The sequence below is a fragment of the Octopus bimaculoides genome, chromosome 25, assembly GCF_046866305.1.
Source record: "Octopus bimaculoides isolate indiv1 chromosome 25, ASM4686630v1, whole genome shotgun sequence".
Taxonomy (NCBI): Eukaryota; Metazoa; Mollusca; class Cephalopoda; order Octopoda; family Octopodidae; genus Octopus; species Octopus bimaculoides.
Genome location: NC_142952.1, coordinates 8,606,769 through 8,623,633, shown reverse-complemented (window position 1 = coordinate 8,623,633; position 16,865 = coordinate 8,606,769). Strand labels below are relative to the sequence as shown.

The following is a 16,865-nucleotide window of genomic DNA, read 5'->3' as shown; positions in this document are numbered from 1 at the left end:
AGGATAGATAGAAAATACGGTGAAAAAAACATATTGAAAATATGAAAATAGAGAATGTAAAGCAAGAAAATGATAATTTATCTATAAAACATTCGGCGAGCATTGCCATCCTTTCGTCCTCCAAAACCAAAACGTTACATTGCAAAACTGAAAGTGAAATCAGCCACTAATTCACAAACTTCTGCCGATTGTTAGTTGCAGAAATTTCATATAGTTTAGATGATAATGCATTGTCACTGATGCGGACATCATCGCATTTGTCTCACAATATTAGATGTTGGAGGTAAAAAAAGTGGGTATATAATACCTGAAGAATATAGATTTCTTGAAAATTGTGAAGTTTTTATTATACAATAGTGTACATCCCTGTACATGGCTTATATAGCTCTCACCAACCACTAATCTATTCATAACTTCTACATTGACCACCAGATGAGGGAGCAGGGATTCTGTCAAAGGCTTAGAAATAAGGGGAAGATAAATTTGATCAACAAAATTTATTAACATCAAAAAGATCATTACTTACAATGTTTTTACACATCACATAGGAATAAATTAATATTCATATTTTGAAGGCTGATATTTAGCCTTCAGGGGTAAACTTATTGATAATGAATCAATATTAATAACATCATTTCTAATTTAGGCACAAAACCAGCAATTTTCTGAGAAGTGGTTTGTCAATTACATTAACCTCAGTTCTTCATTTGTGTTTTATTGTAACAATCCCGCAAGGATAAACGGCAAAAGTGAGATCTGCAGGGTTTGAACTCAGAAGATAAGGAGCTGGAACAAATGCTGCAAACAGTTTTCTTCATACATATAAGATTCCAATACCTTGTGAGTAAAATCCAAACTCATTCTGCCTAAACATTGGATTTACAAATACAATATCCCTACATTCACTCTCTATTTCCTATCTTAACTAAACTAACTATTGCTTAATCATCCTCTCACACCGTCTCCAATGAAGGGATATAATAAATATCCTGGAAACAGCTGTAAGACATTCTATTTATAAATGTTCTATATTATACACAGCCTTAGTCTTTTATCTCATTACGAAAAGTAAATCCTTATATATATATATATATATATATATATATATATATATACATACAACGGGCTTCTTTCATCTTCCATTTACCAAGTCCACTCACAAGGTTTTGGTTGGCCTGAGGCTACAGTAGAAGACATTTGCCCAAGGTGCTATGCAGTGGGACTGAACAGAGAGCATGTGGTTGGGAAGCAAGCTTCTTACCACATAGCCATTCCTGCACCTATCTCTCCATTTCATTATTTTACTTTCTCCCTCTCCTGTAAAACTTTCTCAAATGCAAACAATGCATTATTATTACTGCCACAAAAAAAAAAAAAAAAAAAAAAGACAAGAAAGAAAAAAAAGTTCCCATTTCATGAGTTCTGCACCAGGAAAAATATTTCACTTTTGTCTTTCATTTTGGGGCATTGTTGTTATGGCTGACTGCCCTACCTGCCATGATCAATTTCACAGAGTAATGGATGTATTTTATTGTGGAATCAGAACAGAAGCTGTTGTATCCTTGGCAACATTAATGCCGATGTTTCTGTTCAGTTGCATCCCACTCTGCTTCAGAGAATGGATATTTCCAAGCAGTTGAGCTCACTTGAGAATGACTTTCCAAGGATATCACTGTGATATTATTTTCCTTTGGAATGAATACTTTTGTGTCTAGTCAAATCACTATTTTGGAAAAATGATTTACCACAAACATCACAGTGATATGGTTTCTCTCTTGCATGAAAACGTTTGTGCTTAGTTACATCACTATTTTGGAAGAAAGATTTACCACAAATATCACACTGATAGGGTTTCTCTCCTGTATGAGTACGTCTGTGAATGGTTAAATGACTGGTTTGAGAGAATGATTTATCACAGATATCACAGTGATACGGTTTCTCACCTGTATGAATACGAATGTGAACAGTTAAATGTGCTGTTTGAGAGAAGGATTTACCACAGATATCACAGTGATATAGTTTTTCCCCAGAATGAATACGTTTGTGAACAGTTAATTTACTTCCTTCAGTGAATGATTTACCACAGATATCACAGTGATGTGATTTTTCCCCTGTATGAATACGTTTGTGAACAGTTAATATACTTCCATCAGAAAATGATTTACCACAGATATCACACTGATATGGTTTCTCATTTGTATGAACACGTCTCTTGTGTATTGATAACTGAGCTGCTTCTCTGAAAGATTTACCACATGTGTCACAGCGATATGGTTTCTTCCCCGTATGAATACGTTTGTGAGCTGTTAATGGACCTCTGTAACTGAATGATTTACCACAGACATCACACTGATATGGTTTCTGTCCTGTGTGAATGTGTTTGTGTCTATATAAGCTATTTACATCAGCATAAGCTTTACCACAGATATCACAGTGATACGGTTTCTCTCCTGTGTGACTACGCTTGTGAGTATCTAAGTGAACTTTCTGAAAGAATGATTTACCACAGATATCACAGTGATATGACTTCTCTCCTGTATGAATGTTTTTGTGTGTAGTTAAATTACATCTTTCAGAGAATGATTTACCACAAATATTACACTGATATGGCTTCTCACCTGTGTGAATTCGAATGTGGCTAGTTAGGCCATCACTTTCAGAGAATGATTTACCACAGATATCACAGTGATATGGCTTTTCCCCCGTATGAACTCGTATGTGTTTGGCTAAGTATCTTCTAAAGGCAAATGATTTACCACAGTTTTCACATTTATATGGTTTTTCTCCAGTATGAATGTGTTTGTGAATAGTTAAAGTACGTATTTGAGAGAATGATTTACCACAGATATCACACTTATGTGATTTCTCTCCTGTGTGAATACGTTTGTGAGTAGCAAGGCTGCTTTTTAGAGAGAATGTCTTTTTACAGATATCACAGGGGTATGATAATTTTCCTACTTCCTTTGACAATTCTTCAGAAGAACTCATTGTTCTAGAATTTACGTTTTCAAATGAGAGAATGGGTGTTTTTATCACTTCTTATATATTCCTGTTTTCATCAAACCATTTATACTGCAATTTTTCCTCAGTAGCAAACTCTTTAATGAATCTATCCAAATTTAACTTGAACACAAACTCATCCTGTGAGGAGAAAGTGTCTCACACAGAAGAAATATTTCTCAGTAACTCAAAGATAAATCTATAGAAACAGAGTTGTACGACTTTTGTGTCAAATCTTCCTTTTGTGTATTAATGATAGCTTTAATGCCAATGTCAGTTGATTTCTGAAATGATAGAGAAACAGTGTAAATAATTAAAAATATTTAAAAAATAAATATTTCTACAATTCTATATGGATAAACTATAAACTTTTACCTCAATAATTAAACTTTACATTTTAATTTGTGTAACGTTACATATATTACAATAAAAAATAGTGATTATAAACTATAGTTTTTGTAGCTTCAGGATTTCTTTAGTATTCAGTAATGTTCTCAGGAATTAGAATTGAACTCTGTATCAAAACTGACAGGATACATTATTCTCATCCCATTGTCCACACCAGGGATATTCTCCTCATCAACTATTCTATTACTTCAATTAGAGTATACATATATATCCTGGCTTACCTAAGGACTGAACTCACTCCCACAGGAGAAACTATTACAGCTAACAGTTGACACTTAAACTATACTTATATTCACTAAACCACAATTTACAGAATAGTGAACAATAACATTCGTCTCTCTATTGAAACATCCATTGTTACCGTTACGTAATTCCTAGTCATTCCTTACAAAGTACACCTATGACCAAACGCATTTGCAATCATATATCTAGGAATACATTATCCATTGTGCTCCACATCCGGCCATCCTCTCTAAGATGGTTAGGCGCAATTTTGAAAGAAATTTGGTTCCTATTTCAAGAAGGTTCGGTGACTACAGTTTCCACCCGAGACACGTTGTTGTTGTTTTGTTCTCAAGTCAGCCATGACTGACCAGACACATAAGTGAAGTCGTTTTCATTGATGCTACTAGTTTTATAAAAGATCAAACAAAAAGAAACATTATGGATAAAGAAAAGATCGCCCAAATGTATTCAATATCGTAGTCTTATTTGTTGTAAATCATTCTCCGCAGAGAGTAGCCTTTCAACGAAATAAATCATTCCAGTTGCTTTGACAGTTGTTTTCCGTAACTCCATCATATCCAGATCGGAGATTCTCGAAGAAAATATCTTTTACCAATGTCGCTGAGTTTTTACGTTTATATAATTACTTTATCTGACAGGAATATCTTTTCTCATTGTTATATGTTTTTACTTCAATATGATTGATCTTATCCACCAAGTAAAACACAATTCTATTATTTACACACATTATTAATTATTACAGCATTAAAACAAACGTTTATCAACTTACCGTTTTCAGATGTAAAGTGAATCAGGGCGTTGTGCATTTTCACCAAACTAATTATCTGATTGTTAAAATGAGGTTTACTAACATTTTATCAACTTCTTTCTGCGCCTGTATCAAAGTAATTCCCCAATTTGTTCAACAATAAAATCCTAACTTATTACAAATAACAGATGAAGCTGACTTTATGTCTCCAGCCGCACTTTCGATGTCAGTTATTACAACCGCAATGATAGCGTCCCCTTGGAGTTATCGTGAGACGAGATACTTACGATCTAAGAGCATTTTCTTAAGATCATCGATCTTTAGAATATGAATAAGACATTATATAAGTCGGTAAGAATACTGATAGTAAACCACTGGATAAAATTTAGTCCTGTTTTTCTCTCCCACTTCTGATTTTATTGCTAAACAGAGGGGAAGTGCCATGTTTCTGTGAAAAGAAATGCTTATCTGCAGCAGTGTGGCAACCACCGTTTTGGAATATTATAATCGTTCGTTGTTTTGAAACACAAGCACAAAGACATGAATTATATAGTAATATCAAGGACATCATCATCATTGCTTAGCATCTGTTTTCCCTGCTGGCATGGTTTGGGCAGTTTGACAGGAGCCGACGAGGTAAAGGTCTATACCCTCTATACTCTGCGAAGAGTGTACTGGGTGCCATTTACATGGTACCAGCACAAGTGAGGTTAGCAAATCATTTGAGGGATGTGGCTTTTTGCCAGGTAATGAGAAGTTAAAGTATGATAGATGGATAGAAACAGGTATTTTGAGGTAGAGCAGATACATGGTTACTCTAGTTAGAAAAGAAAAGAAAATGGTAAAGGGATGTCAGAGCATACCCTCAAGTTACAGGAAGGTGGACAGAATTAAAATGGTCAACAAGATTGGACTGGGTAAATGGGTAACACTGATTGTGTAAAAGGAGAGTGGCTGATGGGGACAGAAGTGAATGGTGAACAACAGTGGAGTTGTGGTTAATGGTGAATATCAGTTTAAAGAAGGGAAAGAGGAGTAAGTAAGACTGGGTCAGGAAAGTGAAAGGCAGAACACATGTGATCTGGAGTAGACAGACAGAGGCATGGCAAATTTAATCAAGGCAGTGGCTGAGGATGGCTGCAGTCAAATAACTGAAACAGGTAAACATATACATACATATGTATGCATGTGTGTGTGTGTGTGTGTATGTGTTTGTGTGTGTGTATATATATATATATATATATATATATATATATATATATATATATGGTGAAGGTGCATAGCTCAGTGGTTAGTGTCGAACTTATGACTGTGAGGTTGTCAGTTAGAATCCTGGACCGGGCTGCGTATTGTGTTCTTGAGCAAGACACATTATTTCACGTTGATCCAGTTTACTCAGCTGTAGAAATGAGTTGCGATGTCACAGGTGCCAAGCTTTATCGGCCTCTGCTTTTCCCTTGGATAACATCAGTAGCATGGAGAGGGGAGACCGGTATGCATGGGCGACTGGTGATCCTCCATAAACAACCTTGCTCGGACTTGTGCCTCGAAGGGTAACTTTCTAGGTGCAATCCCATGGTCATTCGTGACCAAAGGGGGGCTCCGAATATATATAGGATCTGAGAAGTAATTTTCATGGGATTTTGCTTTGGTACTTACCTGCATTCTCTAAGGGTGTTTAAATACCTTCATAGTTCCAAATATAGTGTCTGAGTTTCAATGTGGTTTTTGTTCCTCTAGGGGCACAGTTGATTGTATCTTTACTATCAGCCAACTGCAGGAAAAGTGCATTGAACAGTATCTTGCTCTATACCATTGCTTTGTTGATTTAAGCAAGGCATTTGATACTGTTAATCAAAATGTTCTGTGGCTAATTCTATGGAAAATAGGTTGCTTAGAAAAGTTTAGGAAAATGCAAGTCAGAGCTGGAACTAAATAGTTTCAGCTTTATTTATGTTGAAATAAGCATATTTGTAGTCAATGTGCAAAACACAAAATGAATCAGAGTGCAAAGTATTGGATAACCAAAATGTTCAGTAAAACTTTATCAGATGCAATGAAATGGGCAAACAAAAACAAACAACGTTTAGATCCTTCTAGGACAACTCATTCTAATAAGTTCAAATCAATAAATAATCAATGCAATGCAATATATATAATCATTTATTAAAAGTATCACAAAAAAAAACAAAACAAAGAAAAAAGGTCCGTTCTATGAGTTATGTAAAACATTTCACATGTATGTTTTGAGGGCATAGTTTTTATGGTTGGTTGCACTACCAAACATGATCAATTTGACAGTGTATTGTAAGGTATGTTATTGCAGATCCAACATTAGGGAGGCTGCTATATTCCTGACAATTTTAGAGTGATGATATCTCTGTTTACAGAGTGTATATTTGTAAGTAAATGAGTGATGTATTACACATAACACTGTGATGGTTTTTTTCCCCCCTAGAATGGTTATATCTATTTAGGTTAATTACTATTTTCAGAAAGTGATAAACCACAGATATCACAATTGTGTAATTTTTCTCCTTTATTAAGGCATTTGTGAGTAGTTCAGGCACTACTTAAAAAGAATGCTATCTCACAGATAGTACAGTAATATGAATTTTCTTCTGTATAAATGCCACTGCACTTAGTTATATCACTATTTTGGAAGAAAGATTAACCATAAAAATCACATGAAAGGGTTTCTCTCCAGTATAAATATGTCTGTGAATAATTATATACTTGCTTAAGAGAATGATTTCTTACAGATATCACAGTGATACAGCTATTTTCCTGTATGAGAGTCGTAGTGTGTACTTAACTGACTTGTTACTGTGAATGATTTACCACAGATATGACAGTGATATGGCTTTTCACCTGTATGAATACGTATGTGCCTAATTAAGCTAGAACTAGTAGAAAGTGATTTACCACAGATATTACAGCGATATGGATCCTCTCCTGTATGAATACGCTTGTGACCAGTTAATGCACTTCCGTAAGTGAATGATTCACCACAGATATCGCAGTGATATGGCTTCTCTCCTGTATGAATACGTTTGTGAAGAACTAATGAACCGCTATCACTGAATGATTTGCCACAGATTTCACAGGAATGTGGTTTCTCTCCTGTATGAATGTGTTTGTGAGTATTTAAGACATTCCCATGAGAGAATGATTTACCGCAGATATCACAATGATATGGTTTCTCTCCAGTATGAATGCGTTTGTGAGAATTTAAATGAGCTTTTTGAAAGAACGATTTCCCACAGATATCACAATGATATGACTTCTCACCTGTATGAATGTGTTTGTGTTTAGTTAAATTACCAGTTTCAGAGAATGATTCACCACAAATGTTACACTGATATGGTTTTTCACCTGTATGAATGCGTATGTGGCGAGTTAGGCCATTAGCCTGAGAGAATGATTTACCACAGATATCACAATGATATGGTTTTTCACCTGTATGAGTACGCTTGTGACCATCTAAGTGACACCTTAGAGAGAATGATTTACCACAGATATTACATCCATATGGTTTTTCACCTGTATGAATGCGTTTGTGAGCAATTAAATTATGCATTTGAGAGAATGATTTACCACAGATACAACATTCATATGGTTGTTCACCTGTATGAATGTGTTTGTGAGTAATTAAACTATGCAATTGAGAGAATGATTTACTGCATACATCACAGTTATGTGGTTTCTCTCCTGTATGTACATGTCTATGTTGAGTTAATGTGCCTTTTACAGTGAATGATTTACCACAGATATCACAGTGATATGGTTTCTCTCCAGTATGAGTACGCTTGTGAACAATTAAGGTTTGTAATCGAGGGAATGATTTACCACAGATATCACAATTATGTCGTTTCTCTGCTGAGTGGATGGTTTTATGATTACTAAGGCTACTTTTTAGAGAGAATATCTTTTGACAAATATCACAATGATAAAGTGATTTTCCCACTTCCTTTGGCAATTCTTGAGGAAAATTCATTTCCCTTTAATTTTTCTTTTCTCGGGACAATTACATCAATATTTCTTCTTTATCTACTACAACATTGATCAAAATTCTTCTACTGCAATATTTCCATCAACAGTTTTCCTTCTGCTGGTTTCAGAAATAGCAATGAAATTCATTTGTAAATCTGTCCAAATTTAAGTGTAATGCAAAATCATCTTATACCCATTCTATACAATGAAGAGAAATGTTTCACTTGGAAGAGTAACTGTCAGTAACTCAAAGATAAATTTATAGAAACAGTGTTGTAAGTTTTCTGTATAACTGCTTTCTCAAGTCTGTAAATGGTGACAAATACTGATAATGGATCTTTGATGTTGATGACATTTGATTTTCTGAAATGACAGAGAAACCATAAAAGATATATAAAAAACTGAACGAAGTAAAAACATTAGCAAAAAGAGAATAGTTCTCAAAAAGGTAACCTAACTACTAATAAATGCATTCATATGGGGAAGAAACGAAATCACAGAGTTACCTATTGTAAATCATTTTCTGCAGGAAAGAATCTCACTATTTATGTACGTAATCACAAGAGAAGCTGTCACTGTTATCTGGGATAAGACATTCCAGATACTTTTACAGTTGTTTTTCATAACTACAGCAAATCTTAAACGTGAGTCTCAACATTTAATTCCTCCACATTCAATGTGGCGTCTCTTCCTCGAAAGACCTTGTCACTATTCGAGGCAATATAAACATATCAATGAAATATTTTAATTATGCAAATATTTACTTCACTTAATTACTAGTCTTGGCTTTTAAATTAATTTCCAACATATATTTTTAAAAATAGAGATCAACATGTGAGGTTTAAAAGTATTATCTTCTACATCAAAGTGAAGATATGGAAATTTGTTCTTCAAAGTTGTTATTTATTCCAAGTACAATATAATTGTGGAGGCGCAATGGCCCAGTGGTTAGGGCAGCGGTTTCGATTCCCAGATCGGGCGTTGTGAGTGTTTACTGAGCGAAAACACGAGGCTCCGGCAGGGGATGGTGGCGAACCCTTCTGTACTCTTTCACCACAACTTTCTCTTTCTTCCTGTTTCTGTTGTGCCTGTAATTCAATGGGTCAGCCTTGTCACACTGTGTCACGCTGAATATCCCCGAGAACTACGTTAAGGGTACACGTGTCTGTGGAGTGCTCAGCCACTTGCACGTTAATTTCACGAGCAGGCTGTTCCGTTGATCGGATCAACTGGAACCCTTGACGTCGTAAGCGACGGAGTGCCAACAACAATATAATTACTGTATTCTTGGAAGAAATATCTTTTACTAATGTTGTTATGAGTTTGCACATTTATATAATTATTGTATCTGAAAGAAATATATTTCCCTGTTGTTTTGTTTCATTTCAATATACCTTATCCTTCAAGTGAAACAATTTTATTATTTACAGACAATATTACAGCATCAAATCAAACGTCTATCAACTTACCATTTTCAGATGTAAACAGTCAATCAGTATGTTATATATTTTCACCAAACTACCACAATAAATATCTGACTGTTACAATGAGATTTACCGATGTTTTACCAACTTTGTTCTACATCGACATTCAAGAAAACCCTTTAACAACAAAACACTAAATTACCACAACAAACAAGTGAAGCTGATATAGCCGCACTTTCGATGTCATATTAAAACTCGTTGGTAGTGTCCCCTTGGAGATCTCATGAGCTCATAAGGAATGGGAGAGCTGGATGTTTCCAGTGAAGATGTGATTTTTCTCAAAAATAAAATATTTAAACCAGATACAATAATTACGTTTTAAAACATTTTCAAAAAGATCTTTATTAATCCTTAGAATATGCATTGGGCATGTTATTAGTGAGTAGATTACTCTGATAATAAACCATTGGACAATATTAGCATTAATGTTTATCACCACCAAAATGTAGGTGTTCTAGGGGAACAGACGATATTCCAGCTGGTTATTCGGTGAGCTTTGCAAGCAGGGAGAGAACTTCCTACTATTGTAGCTTGGAGACCACCAGCTCACGTGATTTCGCCCTCATTTTGGTCATCTTCGGCGATGGATGTTCGTCTGCTAGACATACCTGCTGGTATCATAAAATAACTGCTATTTTTTTCCTGCTTTCTTCCAATTGTTAAACATGGAGGAGGATCTATGATGATCTGGGGGGGTTCTATATCTTGGAAATCTGCTGGCCCAATGGTTTCCCTTCATGGCAAAATTAATAGTTAAGACTATTTAAGCATTTTACCTAATCAAATTCATCCTATGGTTGCAGAACAGTTTCCAGAGGGAAACGCAATCTTTCAGGATGATAATGCACTAATTCACACAGAGATTGTAATGTTAGACATCGAAAGTACGGCTGGAGACATATAGTCAGCTTCACTTGTTCATTGTGATAATATAGTAATTTCTTCAATGTTGATGTCTAATGAGGTTGATAAAGAATTGCTAAAACCTCATTCTAACAAACAGATATATATGCTTTGGTGAAAATATAACCCATTGATTTACTGTTTAGATTTGAAAACGGTAAGTTGACAAACGTTTCTTTCTATACCGTACTAATATTTGTAAATAACAGAATTGTGCTTTACTTGGAGGAATAATGAAATTAATTATACTGAAGTGAGAACATAACAGTAGGAAGAAGCATTTCTTCCTGATACAGTGATTGATTGTCTTTCGGAATTTCTCTCGCGAATGAAATAGATTTTTTTTCGCGATTTTTCGAGATTGTATAGAATCTCATGATGCAAAATACTTAATGAATCGTTTAAAAATTAAAAAAAAAATCCAGTTGTCTCAATCCTCTCGCCTTTAATTGTGCATTCGCAAAAGCTGCCACCATTAACATGATTTCTTCTTTTTCGTAATTTTGTAGTATTCTTCATTCTCAAATTCCTGTACTGTAATTCATCTTAAATAAGAAAAGAAAAAGAAAGAAAATCTGAAATCCTACACGATGAAAATTAATATTCTGTGTGTGTGTGTGGTTTCGTTATTTTTGGTCTTTTTTTTTTCTTCATGCTTTTGCTATTCTGTAAAAATATTTTTCTAATGGACATAACAAGTAAGTGAAGAGAAAAGCTAGAATTTATTAAGACTTGATTTCACCTAAGTTAATGTCGCCAATTAGGTTATAAAGTATTATTAGCCTTCGCTGCAAGGTCATTGAAGACAGGTATATATGGGGATATTTAACATTGAGACTGTCATTAAAAATTTTATGAAGTTACAAAAATGATTTTAAAATCATCAAGAATAATTTACCACAGATATCAACAGTCATACAGCTTCTCTCATATCTGCATGTATTTGTGCGTGGTTAAGCTACTTCGCGTAGAGAACAATTTATCACAGTTATGACCGTGATATACCTTCTATCCTTTTAGGATAGACGTGAAAGAGTAACTGTATTGCATTTTTAGGCTTGCAAGTAAAACCACTTTCTACGGGGAATAATCTACCACATATAAGACTGATATGGAGTCTTTCCTGTACGAATGTATTCATGAGTAGTTTGTTTACCTTTTTGAAAGGTATATTTTATGTTTTTCCTTCATTCAGTCGTCTTTTCTTAGTTCATCTATGTTTCCTTTCGTTTGATCTGTTATAAAATTCATAGCAGCGATGAAAACAACTCTACTTTGATAGAAGGCCCAAACAAAACAATGAGCCCCTGGAATGGAAACTATATAGTAATTCGATCTGCTTGAAATAGAAGCCAAATTTTCATAGGTCTGCTTAGTAAGGAATGACCAGGAATTACGTTACGGCGACAAATAATTATCCACAGAGAGAAGAAAGTTATTGTCCACTATTCTATAAAAGTTGGTATAGTGAATATAAGTATAGATTGTTAGGTGTAATAGTTGATCTTATTGAAATGAGTTCAATCTCTGGGCAAGTCAATTTATATATATATATATATATATATATATATATATATATATATATATATATATATATATATATATACACATGTTAGGGGTTATGCAATTGTCTAAAGGATATATGTATCTGTATAGGCACTCTTAGTGTATTACCTCAGTTTGTATAGTCCTCATTAAAAGGTAGTAGGTAATTTAAAGATAAAACTGTGGTTATATATATATATATATATATATATGAAAACTTTGGTTGAAGTGTATCAAATTAGTGGCATCACAAGTAGTAGAATAACTAACGAGGAAAATGTTCTTGGAACAACAGTGGAGTGAGGTCTGTGTACTGCTGCAGATTTAATGTGAGGCACCTGAAGAAGTTCTGAAGATACAACAACCAAAGACACTAGTCCAGATATAATATAAAACCACTGTCATTTATTATAACATAGGTAATGTTACACATTCTGAAGGTGTGTCTGTAGTCTGTAAACTTTACGCAACTTTGTATACTGTAATTTTGATAAATCAAAATCTGAAGTTCATTTGTTGAGGTGAAAGTTTATAGTTTATCACTATTTAATTGTAGTGAAATTTCACTGTTAGATTTCTACTTTTTAATTATCTTTGATATCTTACTCTCGTTCTTTATCATTTCAGAATATCAAATGACATTGGCATTAAAGAATTGACTATCAACTGTTAAAGACTAAAGAAAGATATATAGAACAGATGTAATTCTGTCTCTATAGATTTATTATTGAGTTAATGTGAAATATTAGCAATCATTCTCTGCTTCATTATCTGGAATGTGCATGATATTGTATCCTACTTAAACCTGGTCAATTTTACAAAGGACTGTGCAACCCTTTCCAGATAATAGTTGATGGCAGTATTGTGGCAGAAATGTTTTGAATAACTAGGAATATATAACTACAAAACAAAGGAAGATATCCATATACTGCGGTCAGAGAAAGTAAAGCTATAGAAGAATGAATTATGTGATGAATTTAAATGATTGTTTTTTTCCTGGAGAGTTACAAAAAAAATCATATCAGTGCAGCATCTGTAAAAAGTCATTCTCCAAAAAGGGTGTCTTAACTACACATAAATGTGTTCATGCAGGAGAGAAAGCCTATCATTGTAATATCTGTGACAAAGTATTCCCTAAAGAAAGTGCCTTAACAACTCACATTCGCATCCATACCGGAGAAAAGCCATTTCACTGTGATATCTGCGGTAAATCATTCTCTGTAAGAGGTCACTTAACCAATCACATACGTATTCACACAGGGGAAAAACCATATCATTGTGATCTCTGTAGTAAATCATTCTCTCAAAAGGATCGCTTAACTAGTCATAGACGTATTCATACAGGTGAGAAACCATATCATTGTAATATCTGTAATGAATCTTTCTCCGAAGGAAGTAAATTAAAAATACACACATACATTCATACAGGAGAGAAACCATATCACTGTGATGTATGTGGTAAATCGTTCTCTATAAAAAGTCACTTAACCACTCACATACGTACTCATACAGGGGAAAGACCATATCACTGTGATATTTGTGGTAAATCATTCTCTCGAGGTGATCGCTTAACTAGCCACAAACGTATTCATACAGGTGAGAAACCATATCAATGTAATATTTGTGGTGAATCATTCTCTGAAGGAAATAAGTTGACCAAACACAAATATATTCATACAGGAGTGAAACCATATCACTGTGATATCTGTGGTAAATCATTCTCTGAAGCTGGTAATTTAACTAAACATAAACGTATTCATACTGGTGAGAAGTTATTTCACTGTGATATTTGTGGAAAGTCGTTCTTTCAGAGAGTTCATTTAACTGGTCACAAACGTATTCATACAGGAGAGAAGCCATATCACTGTGATATCTGTGGTAAATCTTTTACTGAAGGAAGTGCTTTAACTCAGCACAAGCGTATTCATACAGGAGAAAAACCATATCACTGTGATATTTGTGGCAAATCATTTTCACAGACAAGTGGATTAAAGATGCACAACAGACGTTTTCATACAGCAGAAAGACCATTTTCCTGTGATATCTGTGGTAAATCATACTCTGATCAAAACACTTTAAATAAACATAGAAATATTCATACTGGTGAGAGACCATATCGGTGTGATATCTGTGGTAAATCATTTTTTCATGGTAATGCTTTAACTGAACACATACGTATACACACAGGTGAAAAACCATATCACTGTGAAATCTGCGGTAAATTGTTCTCTGCAAGAAGTAAGTTCACTGAACATAGTCATATACATACAGGAGAGAAGTTACATCATTGTGATATCTGTGGTAAATCATTCTCGCAGTTAACTCGTTTAACTACTCACAAACGCACCCATACTGGAGAAAAACCATATCATTGTGATGTCTGTGGTAAGTCATTCTCTCAAACTGCTCATTTAACTATTCACAGACGTATTCATACAGGAGAGAAACCTTATCAGTGCGATATCTGTGGTAAATCATTCTTCCAAAATAGTGATGTGACTAAGCACAAACGCATTCATACAGGCGAAAAACCATACCACTGTAATATCTGTGGTAAATCTTTTTCTGGAAGTAGTTCCTTAACCACTCATAAATACATTCATACAGGGCAGAAACCATATCATTGCAATATCTGTGGTAAATCATTTTCTCAAAATAGTGATTTGACTAAGCACAAACGTACTCATTCTGGAGAAAATCCATATCAAAATTATATGTGTGGTGAATCATTTGCTGTGACTAATCATTCATCTTAGAAACACAGGTTCTACAAACTAGCCTGGAAATGAACAGAAGTCAGATGGTGTACTGCATTATGTATGCTTTCAAAAAGAGTTGGTGACAGGAAGAGCAGTCAATTATTAATAATCAATCTAAAAAAAATGGAGCATAGAAATGAAATACTGTTCTTGATTCATCTAAGACATTTTATGGAATAAAGCCTAATTATAACGTACTTTTTTCCCTGCTTGATTCATTAAATATATTTTATCAGATTCAGGTGTTATGAAATTTGGTTGTATTTTAGAAGGATCAAATTTTTTGGTGGGGTTCCATTTCTTTATTTACATAACTTATTTTTGCAATCTAATATATTTGATCATAAAAAGTATGACCAAAACCATTTCCACTTGTTTTTTAACTTAAATTTCAACTCAGAGAACAAATGAAATCAAAAATATTTATAATTTACAATGCATTTCATCCAACATAATATGTTTCAAGGCAAATTCCTTTTATGAGAATATAGTTGACCAGAATTCCATAGAGTATATTCAGTGTTGTCTGTTGGTGCTAAGAAGGTGTAATGGAATCAAAAATAGGCTGATAAGTGAGTTTGTGGTAAATGCACAGAAGTAGTTAGCAGTCAGAGCACCAGTAACATAAATTGTTTGGAATATTCAAAAGGCTGTATACAGGTAGTTGATAGTGTATGTAACTGAGGTGACCTCATCTGCAGCGGATGAAGGAATTTTGTAAGTATAGTCACCAGAATAAGAATATGGTGGGGTGGAGGGGAAGAAACAAGTAAATAACAAGAGAATACTCTCATCAGGCAAGAGGAGACATTGTATGAGCTACAGTGCTAAATAGTAGTTTGGGCATTGAATGTAAGGGATTTATGAATGCTGGAAAGAAATGAAGCAAGCTTAGTGTGCTAGATGAGAAATTTTTGAGTGCATGAACAGCAAGGTATAAGTGAAGTGAGGAATGAAATGGAGCATGCAAGAAGGAATGTATTGTTACAGACATTGCGTGTGTGTAGATGATGACAGATGGGATGTACAAGTGTCAGGAAATCCTTGTGGGAAAGGAAGACCAAGGCAGGTATGATGAAAGCTGATCCCAGGATGTGTTTCTTTTGTAAAATACAATAAATGATAAGACACTGTTGAAAAGGACTTGTACAACCCAAGGAAATAGGCGTGTGAGGTGGTGGTGATGATGATGATAATGATCATCATCATCAGTGAACCAGTATTTAGAAATGAAGGAATAAGATATAAGATACGTTTGCAGTAATAAAAACGCTTGAGTTTAAATTGTTGAATTGCATAAATTTGTGCTTTCTTGGGAAATAAATATTGGAGAAATACTTAAATAAGAGTAAACTGCCACATCTAGCCCCATGGTGTCACAAATATACTTCCAAAGTTACCAGTCATATAATCAATAACATTCTAGTTTATCTATAATGACAGATGTATTACTTTGGCATTAGGAAGGGCATCCAGCTGTAGAAACCAAGTCAAATCAGACTGGAACATGATCCAGTTTAGTCACACCATCCAACTGAAGCCGGCATGGAAAACAGATATTAAATGATGGTGATGTGTTATCATGTACAGCATGGCAGCACAAGGTTTGGGTTCAATAGACAGTTCTGTGTTAAACTCTTACATCTTACTATAATATGAACACAATCGTCACTTCAAAAGCTAAGCTAAAATGCAGAGTCCAAACCACATTGTGTAAAGAAATAGGCAGAAAACACTTTTCATATTTTTATGTCTTTATATATACACACGTGTTGCAAT

At 34.3% G+C, this 16,865-nt stretch overlaps 2 protein-coding genes across 2 annotated transcripts; one reads left to right on the top strand and one right to left on the bottom strand.

Moving 5' to 3' along the window:
* Positions 1-482: 482 nt before the first annotated feature.
* Positions 483-10,003, bottom strand: LOC128250672 (uncharacterized). The gene is made up of 4 exons (XM_089341600.1): positions 9,865-10,003; positions 7,183-8,758; positions 4,002-4,036; positions 483-3,038 (listed from the first exon to the last, which is right to left on the bottom strand). Exons 2-4 carry the CDS (start codon positions 8,397-8,399, stop codon positions 1,681-1,683), a joined length of 2,610 nt encoding a protein of 869 aa, XP_089197726.1. The 5' UTR covers positions 8,400-8,758; positions 9,865-10,003; the 3' UTR covers positions 483-1,680.
* A 799-nt stretch (positions 10,004-10,802) lies between these two features.
* Positions 10,803-15,283, top strand: LOC128250671 (uncharacterized). Its single transcript, XM_052976243.2, has 2 exons — positions 10,803-10,939; positions 12,955-15,283. Exon 2 carries the CDS (start codon positions 13,287-13,289, stop codon positions 15,081-15,083), a length of 1,797 nt encoding a protein of 598 aa, XP_052832203.1. The 5' UTR covers positions 10,803-10,939; positions 12,955-13,286; the 3' UTR covers positions 15,084-15,283.
* Positions 15,284-16,865: the final 1,582 nt, after the last annotated feature.